This window comes from Balaenoptera ricei, chromosome 1 (assembly GCF_028023285.1).
Source record: "Balaenoptera ricei isolate mBalRic1 chromosome 1, mBalRic1.hap2, whole genome shotgun sequence".
In the NCBI taxonomy this organism is placed as follows: Eukaryota; Metazoa; Chordata; class Mammalia; order Artiodactyla; family Balaenopteridae; genus Balaenoptera; species Balaenoptera ricei.
The window spans coordinates 166,076,261-166,089,657 of NC_082639.1; the positions used below are offsets into that span (position 1 = coordinate 166,076,261).

Genomic DNA, 13,397 nt, shown 5'->3' on the forward strand with positions numbered 1-13,397 from the left:
TGGGTGTAAAATATAATGTAATACTTGTTTGCCTGTGTTTTTTAGAATAGACAGATAGGAATGGTATAATGTCATTGCTCAGCTTTCCCCCAGATCTAATTCATTCACATTCTTCAGGTATTTTTAAGTACTGTCTACCTCTCTGTGCTTCCAGGCCGGGTAATCAAAAATGATCAAAACATGCCACCTTCCCTCCATTGAGACCACCGCCTAGCCCTGTAGTTAAGACAGAGACATAGTATTTAAATGTAGCCCTTAAGGCATAGGGCTAAACCTTTAGGGAGAAAAGTTACATTGCTTGATTACAGGTGCCAGCTTATTTACATTTTAGCTAATTTTTGGATGTAAGATACTTTGAAACCAACTAAGCTAAAATAGATGGTACTTCCAGATCATAATTATAATGATTATAATCTTTGACATGATTGGAGGCAAAAACACCACAGGGACAGTAAAGCATGGATTAGTTAAGCCTGGTTTTGACTGCAGAAGGGAAGGAGGATAAATAAAGAGTAAAGTTAGTGTATTATAAAAGACCTAGTTCTTATTATTTGCAGTTGGGAAGAGAGGGGGCTTACAAGTCCTGAGAACAGGATAAGGATGAGAACTGCCTGGAGCTTCTGTTACTTGAATAATATCTCGTATTAACAAGTCTTCTGTGTGTTCAAAATACTTTTACATGCTTCTCAAAGCAGTTACAAAGACCAAAGAAAGAAAAGAGCCAGATGGAATTAGCTTGATTTTATAGATGTAAAAAGTAAGCAGCTTAACAAAGTTCTTCAGAAGGGAAGGGATGGAGCTGACAGTAGGGGGACCCCAGGCTTCCGAGTTAGGGAGCTGCTTGTCATCAAAGGCCGGAAGTAACAGCACCAAAGGCTAACGTGCAGTGGCCTTTTTGTGTATCCGCCTCCCTCCCCGACCCTCCACTCCTTGGCAGCTGACCAGATAACCCTAACCTCTCACCTAATACTGCACTCTTTCTCCTGTAGATTCTTTGTGGGAAAGAGATTCCTCGCTGGATCAATCGGCTTGCCTACTTCAGCTCCTGTATACCCTTTCTCCAGAGTTGCCTCCCGAAGGAGTGGCTCACTCCCGCAGCCCTGCAGTCTAGTGTCAGCCAGGAGCTCCAGGACGAACTGGAGGAAGCGGAGGATGCTGCAGCCTCCGCCTCCATGGGCAGCACTGCCGCAGGCTCCAGGCCCGGGCGCCACACTAAACTGTAAATGTCTCCAGAGTCGCACCTTCAGAACTGTCTCTGGCAGTTGAATATCACTAGAGAAGAGTAAAAGAGTAAACGTCCTTTGGATATTTTGTATGCAAAGATGGCTCTCCCCCAAATCCCAGTTTTTCAGCTCAGGATTATATTTGTAATCAAAATAAAAATCACTTGGCGCAGGAGGGAGAACTTTGTATGAAGCTTCCCTCTGTCTTTTTTACCCACTTGTAAATTTGGATTTACTTCTGTTTTATATAAGCTCTGTTAAGTTATGTTTACAGTATTTTGTATCGCTGTTTACAAATCTTGCATGGACTCCTGCCACCATGAAAGAAGAAAATCTTCATGTCTTCAAAAATGAGGCAGGTAATCTTTGTACACTTCTGACAATTGCCCGAGCTTCGGCATAAATAGGCACACGAGAAGGTACTTACACAATTATAGTCACCATCACCTGCTTAAGAATTACCTTTGAGGCTTGTGTTTGTTTTTGTTACCGTGTTGGTACCAGGATGCACAGAGGTGAAGGAGCACACACAGCCCTGAGGGCTTGGGACCTCGATCTGTGTGAGAGGTGCCCGAGCCTGGGCGCTCAGCACTCCCTCCACTCCGAGTGGTACAGCTCCTGAGGTTTCCACCGAACGGTGGCTCTCATCCCAAATATCCGTCCACCTCCACGGGGTGGTATACTCTCGTGTCAGTCTGGCTTTGATGCCTCTGATTCTGTAAGTAAGATGTTTCTCGTTAAAGGTATTCTTACTAGTAACAAGTGTTTTTGCACATGTGTTGGGGGCTTCATTTTTATTTTAATATATATTGATATCCTCCCTGCACAGGATTTTGTTTGTGGGGCAGGAATATCCTAAGTGGTAGCCTTCAGAGTAGCAGTGTGAGTTGACATTCAACTGCTTTTAACTATTCAGGCTACCTTTTATACTACACCTTGAAAACTAGAGTCTAAAGTAACACTCTCCAAAAAGGTAATACTTTGATATTTTAAACATTTTATGTACCATACCAGAAAGAGTATGTTGGAGTTTGTTAGTTTGTTATGGGAGTAGTTTCACCTCATAATAGAGAGCTTAGTCTCATTACCTCTTGTTGAAAACTCATATTTATGTGTCTTATTCATCTTTTTCTGTTCTCTCAAATGTATGTCTCTTACATAACCTACTCGAAGAATGAAATTGTCACCACAGATAAGTCCTCATTAGCAAGGAATCTGTCTGCTCAAGTCTACTCCCAGTTTGACCCTTGGATGTAAGAGCCAAGTCATTACATGTCAAATTCAATTTTTCTGCCTTAAGAATGAATGTTCTACATAAAATATTGGATGCAGTGTATAAATGATCCAAGGCAGTGACTTCAGCTTTATATATATATCGTTAGTTTTTAAATCATCTACTTTTATTTAAACTTCTAGATTGGATTGTTTGCTATTGCTCTTTGTAAGGATACATATCTTTCAGTACACTACATTTTTAACTTTTCCATAAGCTGATTTTGAGTCATTTTATCAAATTAAGCACACCCTGTTCATAGGGAAAATAAACCTTGGGTTTGACCTGAGGAAAATGAAGCCACTTAACCTAATTTATGCTTTTGACTGTTCTGTTGCTGGAGAGGAAAGCTTTTACAAATTATTCTCAGTTCTTTAGGGGGGGGCAGAGCACTTGTTTTAAGAGATGTGACAGGAATCTATGATCTTTATGAAAAGTTGACCTGATTCAGGTCTAAAAATGAGATTTAGAATAAAATGCGCAGACTCTGACAGTGAATCAGTTCACTCAAAGAAGAGTCCTGTCACTAAAACCCAGGTTAGTGAAAAATGTTTGATGCCGCTCGCTTGGGATTTTTGTTTTTAATAATGTGGTGGATTCCAGTTTTTTCTAATCCATTCAAATAGACATGAGTTTAAATCTGTGCTACAGACACACATGAAAGAGTGGCCATTATTTAGGCACTTCTTGGCGAGTAGCCAGGAGCCTTCCACCTTTGCTTATCCAGAATCCAGCACTTCAGCACACAAATGATTTTATTGTTATTTTGTTGTATTGACTTTCATCTGCTGCATTTGGAGTTTAAAAATAGTGTTAAGGTCCTAGTAAAAATAAATAATGGCCTGAGGCCAATTGTCATAGAACCACCAGATAAAATTCTGGACGTGAGATTGCTTGCAGTCTAATGGTACTTGAGGTTGAGAAATAAAGAAATGTCTTTACTTTAGAAAATCTCATTTAAGTCAGTTTGTCCACTACAGTTCAAAATTGAGGATGAATTCAGTTAACTAGCATTTCACCAGCTTTCCCTTGCCCTTGGAGGAAAAGAATCTTGTTCTCAACCTGACCTCTGTTAAGAAAAATCCTGTATAAAAAATCTGGTCATTAAGATACATGTGATATGATGGCATCAGATATTCTCTTCGCAGTTGTAACCAAGCGAAACACATTTCTCATTGTGGGTTGGACAGTAATATAGTGTTAAGAGGGTCAGAAGCTGCTGGTTTCTACTGTTTGTTTTCAGTGCCCTTGGGTTTTGTTTTTTCTTTCTTTCAACCCTAAGAAAGGGGCATCAGCTTTTGGAAAGTGTGGCCTGTTGAATGGTAGAAGGCAGTGAGTGATAACAGCAGTAAAGAGAGCCTCCACTTGATGCCTGAAATCCAGCCCACTATTGTTCTGACCCACAGCAATAGTGCAAGTTACCTTCACCAGCATTTGTACATAGCAGGGAATTCTGGTTTTCACCAATTGATAGCATTGTGTGTATGAGGAGATTCAACCCTACAGACAGCTGTGGGACTCTATATCCATGGCTTCTTTCCATCACAAAACGGGTAGAAACTCATTCACTGCTTCAGGGTTCTAATCTGTGTGTCTTCTAATGGGTCCATTTCTATAAGATATTCTGTAATTTTGATACATGTTGTATTTTCTTTCAGTGACTAAGTTTAAAAGGTTTGAGTTTTGTCCAGCAAGCTGGCCATACTGCCATTGTACCCCTTTCCTTCAGTATGGTTTAGAGTGCAGCTCAGTCATTAGACTTTCATTGTCTCCTCAGTCAATACACATCTTCACTGTTTGAAAGGTGTTACAGCTGTTCAAGAATCTTCATGAACCTGAGGATAATTTCTTGTGAAGTTGAATGCAAATGTACTGTCATTCATAGTGTTTATATAAAAAAAAAATACCAGGAATCTTCACTTTTGCTACCTTGATATAGCATTGGGCTATCATGTTAACAACGTTGAAATACATCAATTTATTAAAAAAATACTTTTATAAGAAATGTTTTCTAGTGCTTTTTGACCTCCAGGAGACTGCAAATGTTATATATTTGTGTTGGGGAGGGGTACTTTTGTTTGATAGTTTTTATTTTTATACAGTTTTAAAGGTTACACTCCCATTTACAGTTATTACAGAATATTGGCTTTATTCCCTGTGTTGTATAGTACGTCCCTGTAGTCTGTCTTACGCCCAATAGGGAGATTATTTTTGAAACCGAAGAATCCCATCTGCTCTGCAGAAACATAGTCCGCCCTTCTCCAGCATACATTTCTCTTGTATTTGCACGTACATTTATTCTCATGTATTCCCCTCGAGCTCAGGTCCACGGGCCAAGTCCTTAACTGTCAGCATAACCACACCTGCTCCCAGGCAGCGGTGCCAGCCCCAGCTTCTGGGGGATGGAGACAAGGCTGGGAAGGGAGAACTTGCCCTCTTCTCTCCGCCAGGATCGCAGGGAAGAGACCTGCAGGGGAATTGCCCCCGCTGCTCGTGCACACACTCTCCCCATCTAGAAGCATCGAGCGAGCAGGAGCCTGGGTGACTGTGCACCTCGTTTTCTACAAACCTATGCTGCTTTGCACCTCCAACCTGACCCTTCCCCCATCTCCATTGGCATTTTGCTACCTAGCCAAGTAATACTTGCCTCCACAAACTCAAAAGACCTCTCTTGGATTAAGTATTATTAAAAAATTATGGAGGTCATTTGTGGTCTGTCAATGCCTGTCCACTCTCTGCTAAGTAGGAATGGTCTACAACTCATTTGTTCTCAAGGACAGGAGCCAAAGGGGAATTTTCCCCCCAGTCTAAATAGGTTTTTGATAGACTATAGCAAGTTGATCACCAACTCAAATCTGGTAAAGCAACTGGTTTTACCTGTAGAAAGGATACCAAATATACTGAGGGACAATGGTTTTTTCTTTCCCATTATAATCTGCTCCTGAAGTTCTTATCACCCAGATACGGACCTTGTTCTAAGTGTGCAGAAGTCCACGTGCTAATAAAGATGAGTGGCTCCGTGCTTTGCATTCCAAGAGGTAGATTAGAGGCAGGCAGCTACTTATTTCCTTATGGATTCTAAACCCAGAGAACTGCTGAGCCCTCTTAAGCTTGTCCCTTTGATCCTTTCCCCAAAAGGAAAATCCTCCCAAAGAGGATCATACCTTGTTCCTACACTGGGAAGCGTGAAGAGTCCAACTTGTCAAGGCCAAGGGAAAAGCTAAGGTTAAGCGAGGCCTCCTCTCAACCCCAGCTCGGTGAGGGAGGCCTTCATTTCCAAAGGCTAGATGGGCGCCCCTGTGCCCTGCAGCCCTGCCCTCACTGGGAGGGCTTCGTGGACCCAATCAAGAATGTACCGCCCCCGGGCTGTTGAGGAGGGGCGTAGAGCCATCTACATTGATCTCCCTGACCCCGGGACCCCTTCACTCAGAAATAATTGCCTGGTTCTACGAAACACTCGTGGCCTTAGTGGGCCTCAGGGGAGCCATTGACCGCCAGGCTGTTTCCTTCACACCCCTAACTCCCGGTGATTAGTGGGATTTAGTGCCTGGGCAACCTTCAGGTGCTTCTGAAGCTGCAGCCCCGCAGAGGAAGCCACAGGCCTCACCAGGCTGTCCTTACAGCCTTGCAGGCAGGTGGACTCAGGGGTAAAGTTAGCAAAGTCACTAAGCCAGACTCCACAGAGGGACGGTGGGAGGCCTGCTCTACGCACTCCACACTGGAAAAGGAATATGTACTGGGCAGGGCAGTGAAAAAACTAGACAAGGAAAAGCCATTCGGTCCGCCTAGGACCCTCAGTCTTGGTGGCCAGTGATTATCCACCCAAATAGGGACTGGGATTTTCCGATTACAAAACTGAAAAAAAGAAAAGCTAAGGGGAGCCAGGGCAGACAGCTTGGCCCTAATCAAAGATAGAAGAAGACTCGTGTGCCTTCCTCTCCCACTGGCGTCAATGAGTGGGCACGGCAGAGCTGCCCTCGCAGGCAGCTGACACACCACAGAAGGCCAGTATGCCCACGAATACGAAAAGGTGTCACGTTGAGTCTGGAAAGGCAGTGGGTTTTGTGGACAAGACAAAGGGGAAAGAGAAGTCCTCCCGCAGTGCCCCTGCTGTGTGCTCCTTGGACTATTCATTTGATTATCACAACAGCCTATGATGTTATTCCTGCTTTACACCAAAGGAGTTGAGTGGTTAGTAGCCCAAGAACGCACAGACAGCATAAGGAAAATCCGTAATTGAACCTAGCCAGTTGCAAGGCTTCTACTCAAGTACACTGCTTTTCTGCAGTGGAGAACCCGGGTCCAGCCCAGACCCACCGAGTCAGAATCAGCATATTAACAAGACCTCCAGGCAATTCACATGTACATTAAGGGTTGAGAAGCACTGCTCTAGCCCACAGGACTCAATTCTGTGTGGCTCCAGCCTACTCTGCCCACAGAAATCAGAATTTCCTGGATGAGGTGACTTGACTCTGTCAGGCAGCCTGGACTCATGAACGTCTGAAGGACCTGGTAGCTGAATCTTCTCCAAACTTCAATAGAGGTGTGGTAGGATTTTCCGAATTTTTCCTGGGTTTGACTGAATCCATATAAATTATTTAAGGAGTACTCTCATAAATGTGAAAGATAAACTTGAACCCTCTGGAGTTACTTCAAAGAATGGTTACCTAGAAGCCCCTGATCCGTGCACTAAGGATTCTGGACCATAGTTTGAACTGATTATCCATCTTCCTGCGAGAGACCACCAAGGCTACAGCCATCACGCGGCCAGCCCTGATGTTTTACTTTAGATCACCAGAAGTATCCGTGCCCGGGTCCTCTTCCCCAGCTACTCTGGGCACGCTCTCATTTGGCCAGCCCTCCTCCTCATCCTTACTGGCCCACCTTCCAATGTACCCTCTGGAACTCCCCGTCTGTGACAGGAAAATGCCCAATAGCCTCCACTTTTTCAGATGCTTCTTGACCTCTCTTGAAACCCAGCTCTCCCCTGTGGTGCTCTCTCCCTCGGGGTATGTGCCCTCGGTCTCCCATTCCTCTTTGCTTCCAAATCTCCGGCTCCACTGAAACCGCGCTACCGAGTTCTACCAGCTGCTCCCTCGTGGCTCTCTTCTGCTCTCCCTCTCCTCTGTCTCCCTCTCCACCTTCTTCCTGTCATCAGTGACTCTGCATTCATGCAGGTGACCCATCCGATACCCTAGCCCAGTGTTTCGCAGCTGGGGCTCTATTGCCATCAGGGTAGGACAATCCTTTGTGCTAGACGGTCCTGCCCATTACAAGACACGTGGCATCTCTACACTCTGTCCACTAATTACCAGCGTTTTACCCGCTCCACAGTCGTGGCCACATTAAACGTCCCCATGCATATTGCCCCCAGGAGGTAGGCAGCCCTATCCTGGGCTGAGAACTACCATCACTGTCTCAGGCTCCTGATCTCCTCACTTCCGCCAAGCACGCAAACCTTAGACTTGTCGTCACCAGTAACTGCGCCTCTGCTAAAATCTCCATTTCAAGTAATCTCTGACCACTAACTTCCCAGCTCCCCTGAGTACCCCACACACTGAGACAAGTCTCTGACCTCATTAAGATCCCAAAGCCACTAAATTCAGCCCTCGTTTTACTAATATTGCTCCCTGCCCCATCTTTCATTTTTCTTCTCAGCCTGAATTCCACGGTCAGTAATTAAACTGTTTCCTTCTCAGGATCCTCCACTTCTGTGCCCTTTTCTCCCTTCATCTCATAGCCTGGCAAACCCAGCCCTGTTCAGACCCAGACCTCTCTGTGCCCGTGCCTGATCCGCTGAATGTTGCTAGGGTGAAGTCACACGGCTGGGCTGACCACTTTTATCTTAACGTTCCTGTCTCTCAGCACCACACGCGGTTTCCTGCAGGTCCCTTGTAAGCCTGCTCGTTGCTCTCCTGGATGACACTTCAGACTTTATCTCTTCAAACCTCCCACGTGTTCCCCACACGCATTTCAGTTGAGAACCTCACTTTGTGCTTCATTGAAAATAGAGACAATTTAGGCAGTTGACCTCTGTAATGGGGGAAAATACCCAGTTCTCCCTCCCTTGTTTCTCCCTTACTGTCACACAGAACACTTCACTTGTGGCACTTCTTCACCAGATGTGTGGGGATTTTCCCTACACCAAGCAGTTCTCCACGACACCAGCTGGTTTTCCTACAACTTAATTCTGACGCTGTCTACCTGGAGATGGCATCAGATCCCGCAGGTTAAGCGCTCAGTCCCACAAGACTGCCCCCCACTTCAGATGCCAATCACTAGTAGTACGGCCCCAGGTTACCCACAATTTCTGTCCAGCTTGGGTACAAATCGGAGGTTCCCAAGTTTGAGTCTGATTTGCTAGAGAGGCTCACAGAACTCAGGGCAACGCTTCCATTTACCAGTGTATTAAAGGATATGATAAAAAAAAATACAAATGAACAACCAGGTAAAGAAAAATACAAGGCGAGGTCTGAGAGCATCCTGGGCACAGGATCTTCTGTCTCCGTGGAGTTGGGGTGCATCACCCTCCTGGTATGCGGATGTGTTCAGCCACTGGAAACTCTCCAAACCTCATACTGTTGGGATTTTATGGAGGCTTCTTCACACAGGGATGATCAATTATTAACTCCATTTTCAGCCCCTCTCACCCTTCTAGAGAAGTGGCGGGGGGTGGGGGGGGGAATCGGTGGGTGGTAGAAATTCCAAGCCTCTAATCGTAGCTTAGTCTTTCTGGAGACCAGGGGCCATCAGGCACCCACCCAGAGTGGCCTCGATAGAACAAAAGCTGCTCCTGGGGCTCGTATCACTTAGGAATTTACAAGGAAAGGTTCTAGAAGCTCTGTGCTTGGAATTGGGGCCAAAGACCAAGACATATATTTACTATTATCTCACAGCTTCCAATTTTTCAACCTACATACTCATTGGAGCTTGTACCCAGAGTCACTGTCTGTGTTATAGTGGGAAAACGTCCTTACTATTTTCAAAAGCCAAGCCTTCCTTTGTCACTAGATCTCACCCTCTCTCATCTCTCAAGGACTTGCTCCAACATTATTCCTTCTCTCCTTCAAAACACCAATTTCCCTTTCTCCACTGGACCATTCCTGTCAGCATAAGACATGTTCCATGGTTTCTCAGCCAAAACCGAAAACCCAAGACAAACCGTCCCTTCACTCCCTCATCCCAAGCAGGGCAACATTTCCCGATTTCACTCCACAACAAAAGTTCATGCACTTTCATGTCCTAGTCACTCTTATTAACAACATTTTGGTTTACATATATATGTTTCATACATATATACACACACACATATATATGAAAGAATATACAGGATGTATATGTACAGTCTGAAAAATAATAAAACGAACACTTCCTGTACCCCCCACCCAACACCCAGCCTAAAAAATAGAACCTGAGCAGGACATCAGAAGCACCATCTCCCTCCCCAGTCACTTCCTCCTTCCCCCACTGCTATCCCAAACTCTGTGTTAATCATTCCTTTGCTTTTTCTTTTTTTTTTTAAATTAATTAATTAATTAATTAATTTATGGCTGTGTTGGGTCTTCGTTTCTGTGCGAGGGCTTTCTCTAGTTGTGGCAAGCGGGGGCCACTCTTCATCGCGGTGCGCGGGCCTCTCACTATCGCGGCCTCTCTTGTTGCGGAGCACAGGCTCCAGACGCGCAGGCTCAGTAATTGTGGCTCACGGGCTTAGTTGCTCCGGTGCATGTGGGATCTTCCCAGACCAGGGCTCGAACCCGTGTCCCCTGAATTGGCAGGCAGATTCTCAACCACTGCGCCACCAGGGAAGCCCGTGCTTTTTCTTTTTAATGGTTTTTAATACCCACGGATGCATCCCTAGATAGTACATTATTTGCTTATACCTATTTCAAAACATTTTATGAATGGAATCATTTTGTATATATTCCCTTGTGATTTAAAAAATTTCTACATATTTTGGAATTCCCTGGTAGTCCAGTGGTTAGGACTCTGCACTTCCACTGCAGGGGGCCCGGGTTTGATCCCTGGTTGGGGAACTAAGATCCCGCAAGGTGCATGGCATGGCCAAAAAAAAAAAAAAAAAATTAAAAATTCTACATATTTCTTTAATTCATGCATGTTTATGTGTACAATTATAGTTCATTTTCACTGCTGTATTCTGTTGTACAAATATACCACAGTTTTATTTATATATTCGACTTTTAATGGACATTTGGCCTGTTTCAATTTATGGCTATGAATATCGTAAGGCATACCTTCTGCTGCAGATGGAAGGGTTCCTCTGCGGGTGGAGCTGTGAGGCTGGAGGGAAGATGGAAGGGTTTCCGCTTCTCTGGGAGGGGAGCTGCAAAGTTGGAGGGAATGTGCACATCCAACTTTATTAATTTTTAGAAAAAAACAATGTATTCTTCTTACTGCACTTTCATTAAATAAAATCCTATTCAGCCTTCTCTCCATCTGCTAGTCAAACGGAGCTCCACAGGCTATTTTCTTATAATGTCATATAATGAAATTTCAGAGCCTGGGCTTGAAAAGTATTTTTTTCATTACTCAGAGGTGAGAGCTGTTCCCTGCTCCCGCACAGCCGCTAGGAGGACGATACTCAACATCACAAAAGTGGTTCAAAGAATCTGCTTGGCAGGTGAGAATGTAGGGGATCAGCTGCCTCTGTCTCGTGTCAGAGGGGAAGTGGGTGAGCCTGGGAGGAGCCAGGGATTGCTAAGGTGTGAGTGGGTCCAGCAGAAGGAGACAGTGTTTGAGTCCATCGGCAAGTTCAGCCTGGCCTTAGCCGTTGCAGGAGGCGTGGCAAATTCTGCCTTGTATAATACCGATGCTGGGCACAGAGCTATCCATCACCTTTGACCCGTTCTGTGGAGTGCAGGACATTGTTGTAAGAAAAGGGACTCACTTTCTCATCCCTTGGGTGCAGAAACCAATTACCTTTGTTTACCGCCCTCCACCACGTAACGTGCCAGTAATCACTGGAAGCAAAGATGTACAGAATGTCAACATCCCCTTCCAGCCGGTTACTAGCCACTTCCCCGAATCTTCACCAGCATCAGAGAAGACTATGATGAGCGCATGTTGCCGTCCATCACTACAGAGATCCTCAAATCCGTGGTGGCTCGTTTGGATGCTGGAGAACTGATCGCCAGAGAGAGTTGGTCTCCAGACAGGTGAGCGATGACCTCATGGAGCGAGCAGCCACCTTTAGGCTCATCCTGGATGACATAACCCTTGGCACCTCTGACCTTCGGAAAGGAGTTCACAGAAGTGGTGGGAGCCAAACAGACGGCTCAGCAGGAAGCAGAGAGGACCAGACTTGTGATGGGAAAGGCTGAGCAGCAGAAAGAGCCGCCATCGTCTCTGCGGAGGGCGGTTTCACGGCAGCGGAGCCGATAGCCAGCTCACTTGCCACTGCAGGCGACCGCCTGATTGAGCTGCACCAGTCGGAGGCCTCGGAGGACATCACGTACCGGCTGTCCCTCCGAACATCACCTACCTGCCCGCTGGGCAGTCGGTGCTCTTCCAGCTGCCCCAGCGAGGCCCACACCTCCTGGGGCCATCTGGACCACAGCCCTGATGATTCTCAACATCACCTTCCCTCTTCCACCCCAGAAATCACTGTGAAACTTCATGATTGGCGTAAAGGGAAGGAAATAAAAGTAAAATCACTTCAGATCTCTAACTACTCTATCAAAGAAAAAAAAAAAAAAAAGAATCTGCTTGTTTGGTTCAAAACTTTTAACGGAATGTGTCCTGTTCTCCCGTGTAAAGTGGACACATGTGACTATTCATCACTATTTGCAACTCAGAGCAGCAGGGTCTTGTTGGACTCCTATGACTTTAGAAATTGTTGCCACATCCTGTGAAAATAACCACCATGTGAAAATAACCTCCAAAGAAACCAGTATTTGGTTGCTTGTCTTAATTCACTGACTTAATTATAATGTTATAATGTTGTAAATTGTCTCAGTATTCCTAAAAGTTATAGATGTTTGAAAAAAACTTCTCTTACAGATCAGAAGAGGATCATGGCACTTTTCTCTTACATGCATCACGGAAAACTCAAAGCCCCTGCTAGATATATTATAATATTTAACAAATCATCTGAAAGTCCTTGTATCATCTTGTCAACATTGGGTAATCAAAATTGTTTTCCAAAGTAGCTGTAACACTCTCCAATCCCACCAGCAGAAGATTTTCATTCCCATTACTCCACACCCTTGTCTAGACTTGATGTTGACTAACTCTTTAATGTTTGCCAGTCTGGTAGGCATAAATTGGCATCTAGCTGCACATCTAATTTGCATTTTCCTGACTATTAATAAGATTAAGAATCTTTCTATGTTTCTGGGCCTTTTTTTTTTTTCTGTGAAATGTCTGTCCTATCTTTAGCCTATTTTTCTGTTAGGTTATTTATCTTTTCCTTACAGATTTGTAGAAAATATTTACATATTCTGGCTACTCTTCTTTGACAATTCTATGTGTTACAAAGATTTTCTCCCAGTTTGGTATTTGTCTTTTCACTGTCTTTAAAGTGTGTTTTTTGTTTGGTTGGTTGGTTGGTTGGTTGTTTTTGGCCGTGCCGTGGCAGTGGAAGCATGGAGTATCAACCACTAGACCACCAGGGAAGTCCTAAAGTATGTTTTGATAAACAAGTTCATTTTAAAGTAGTCAGCAATATCAGTATTTTTCTCTTTGGTAAATATTTTTTTAATCCTAAGAAATTCCTCTCTCCGCCTAAATTGGAAAGATATTCTCCTACGTTTTCTTCTAAATATTTTAATCTTTACTTTTTGTATTTAAGAATTTAATCCAACCAGAATTGATTTTGTGTGTGTGTGTGTGTGAGTTATCTATTTCTTTTTTTCCATGTAGGTAACTATTTGCCTTAACACAAT

At 44.4% G+C, this 13,397-nt stretch overlaps 1 protein-coding gene, 1 non-coding gene and 1 pseudogene across 4 annotated transcripts in view; all 3 read left to right on the forward strand.

Moving 5' to 3' along the window:
- Positions 1 to 3,144, forward strand: part of DESI2 (desumoylating isopeptidase 2) — a 42,045-nt gene extending 38,901 nt beyond the window's left edge. For all 3 annotated transcript variants that reach the window (XM_059941031.1, XM_059941013.1, XM_059941021.1), the window contains one exon: positions 990 to 3,144. In XM_059941031.1, the coding sequence (XP_059797014.1) occupies positions 990 to 1,223 (234 nt within the window). In that variant the 3' untranslated portion in view covers positions 1,224 to 3,144. The remainder of the gene's footprint in view (positions 1 to 989) is intronic.
- A 7,312-nt stretch (positions 3,145 to 10,456) lies between these two features.
- TRNAG-UCC (transfer RNA glycine (anticodon UCC)) lies at positions 10,457 to 10,529 on the forward strand. The gene has a single exon. It is a non-coding gene; the product is annotated as a tRNA-Gly (tRNA).
- Positions 10,530 to 10,989: 460 nt separating this feature from the next.
- LOC132372365 (prohibitin 1-like) lies at positions 10,990 to 12,076 on the forward strand (annotated as a pseudogene).
- The last annotated feature ends 1,321 nt before the right edge of the window (positions 12,077 to 13,397 follow it).